Source organism: Nestor notabilis, unplaced genomic scaffold, assembly GCF_000696875.1.
Source record: "Nestor notabilis isolate BGI_N333 unplaced genomic scaffold, ASM69687v1 scaffold5850, whole genome shotgun sequence".
Classification (NCBI taxonomy): Eukaryota; Metazoa; Chordata; class Aves; order Psittaciformes; family Psittacidae; genus Nestor; species Nestor notabilis.
Window position 1 is genome coordinate 931 of NW_009910546.1, and position 1,921 is coordinate 2,851.

A 1,921-nucleotide genomic window follows, 5' to 3' on the forward strand; every position below is an offset into this window, starting at 1 on the left:
CTCTCTTCTTTTAGTTCCCTTGCAGGTGCATGTATCAAGAAAGGATCCCAAACAAAAGCTGTCCCTTTGAAGACTGAAATTCAAGTTTAACTTACATCTTATTTTTTTACTTTTTTACTTAGGAGTTTGTCTTTCATTTGTTTGTATTTTTCACTTCTCGTTTTTCCTTCTTCGTTAGGGAAATATATTGATGAAAGGAAATGGAAGTAAGAGGTGTTTTCTGTGAACTTTAATGTTAAACTTCAGTACATTTTTTTTAAAGCCCTGGGTTTACTGTATTTAGAATATTTGCTTCTCTCCCTAGTGTTCAACAGCCAACATGTCCAGCAAAAAGGCAAAGACAAAGACCACCAAGAAGCGCCCTCAGCGCGCTACTTCCAATGTGTTTGCGATGTTCGATCAGTCCCAGATTCAGGAATTCAAGGAGGCCTTCAACATGATCGACCAGAACAGGGATGGCTTCATTGATAAGGAGGACTTGCATGACATGCTCGCCTCCCTTGGTAAGGTCACTTTTCTGTTTGTGGTTGACAAGCAAGTTTGTGCTGTTAGAATTAGAACAGTGGAGTTTGGGATAGCTTACAAGAGGTGTCTCAGTTTGTGTTACGCTCTTAAGGTTACTCGTTCTTTTAGTTTGAAAGCTAAATCATCTATGAATCCTTTTATTTGTAGGAAAGAATCCAACAGATGAATACCTAGATGCCATGATGAATGAGGCTCCAGGCCCCATAAACTTCACAATGTTCCTCACAATGTTTGGTGAGAAGTTAAATGGCACCGACCCGGAAGACGTAATCAGGAATGCTTTTGCTTGCTTCGATGAAGAAGCAACAGGTACATAGGTGAAACTCAGCCACTTGGGGGGAAGGGGGGTAGATGGTACTTTTGTGTTGTTTATTTGGGTTTCTAAATAGTATGCTGATATTTGCATCTTTATAAATGAAGTATGACACAGTAATCCTAGATGGCACATTCTACCAAGTAGTAAGAATTTGACTTTTACTGAGTGAGAGTAAAAACTGGCTGTTCTGTGTGAGTACTGAGGACTAGTAGTAATGTTCTATGAGTCTCTGAAGAAAAGTGTTTTAACTGGGCAGCATGTATGTTCCTCTAAGTGCAAAATAAGGTGTGTTTGCTCTGAGAAGATGAGGAATTCAAATTGGGAATATGTGATTTTCTACAGCATTAAAAAGGTAACAGATGTGAAATCTATATTACAACTGAGTGTGTCCACTCCCTGCAGTAGGTCTGAGATGCATCCAAATTCTTCAATGTTTCTAATATTTCAAGACAAGGTGTCCAGACTACATAAACTCTTTTGAAACCTCATCTTGCCTCGTGTATGTTACAGTTGTGATGACAAATATCATGTGTCATGGCATCACCTGCAGCTCAGTTTACTGTTTTCAGATTGCAGGAAGGGCTGTACCTTAATGATCTAAAGATAAAAACCAGGTGGGGTCGAGAAGACAGAAATGACAGGTTGGACTGACTTGTGTAGCAAGATGGGGAGAAAAGAAAAGGCAGAGCACAGTTTTACTGTATCAGACTTAAACTGTTGCACCTGTAATCTAGAGGTTAGAGGTTATTTATTTATTTATTCATGTAGGCTAAGACTCCCAAGAAGTGTGTAGCAACTGGGGGTGAATCCTTAGGGCAGTTCTGTGGAATTACAGGATATCAGTGCTTTGACATGCTGTGAACATGTCTCACTCATGTATGCTAAAATTACATAGCATCTGTACTAGAGATGTCACCGCACCTATAACTTTCCTCACAACTGTCCACCACAGTATTTCAGTCTAACCTGTGGACGTGTACTCTGAGCCTTTCAAAGGATATTATTCCATTTCAAACAGCTATTTTCAGTCTGTGTATTTTTAGCACCTTTTGCCTTTTCAAAGAGCATCCCCTTCCTGCT

At 39.6% G+C, this 1,921-nt stretch overlaps 1 protein-coding gene across 2 annotated transcripts in view; it reads left to right on the top strand.

The window, feature by feature from the left end:
- The first annotated feature begins 289 nt into the window (after positions 1-289).
- LOC104402613 (myosin regulatory light chain 2, smooth muscle minor isoform) overlaps positions 290-1,921 on the top strand; it is a 4,725-nt gene continuing 3,093 nt past the window's right edge. Inside the window, exons 1-2 of one of the 2 annotated variants that reach the window (XM_010010531.1) lie at positions 290-503; positions 673-834. In XM_010010531.1, the coding sequence (XP_010008833.1) occupies positions 320-503; positions 673-834 (346 nt within the window). In that variant the 5' untranslated portion in view covers positions 290-319. The remainder of the gene's footprint in view (positions 504-672; positions 835-1,921) is intronic. The other variant, XM_010010538.1, reaches the window with a different exon arrangement.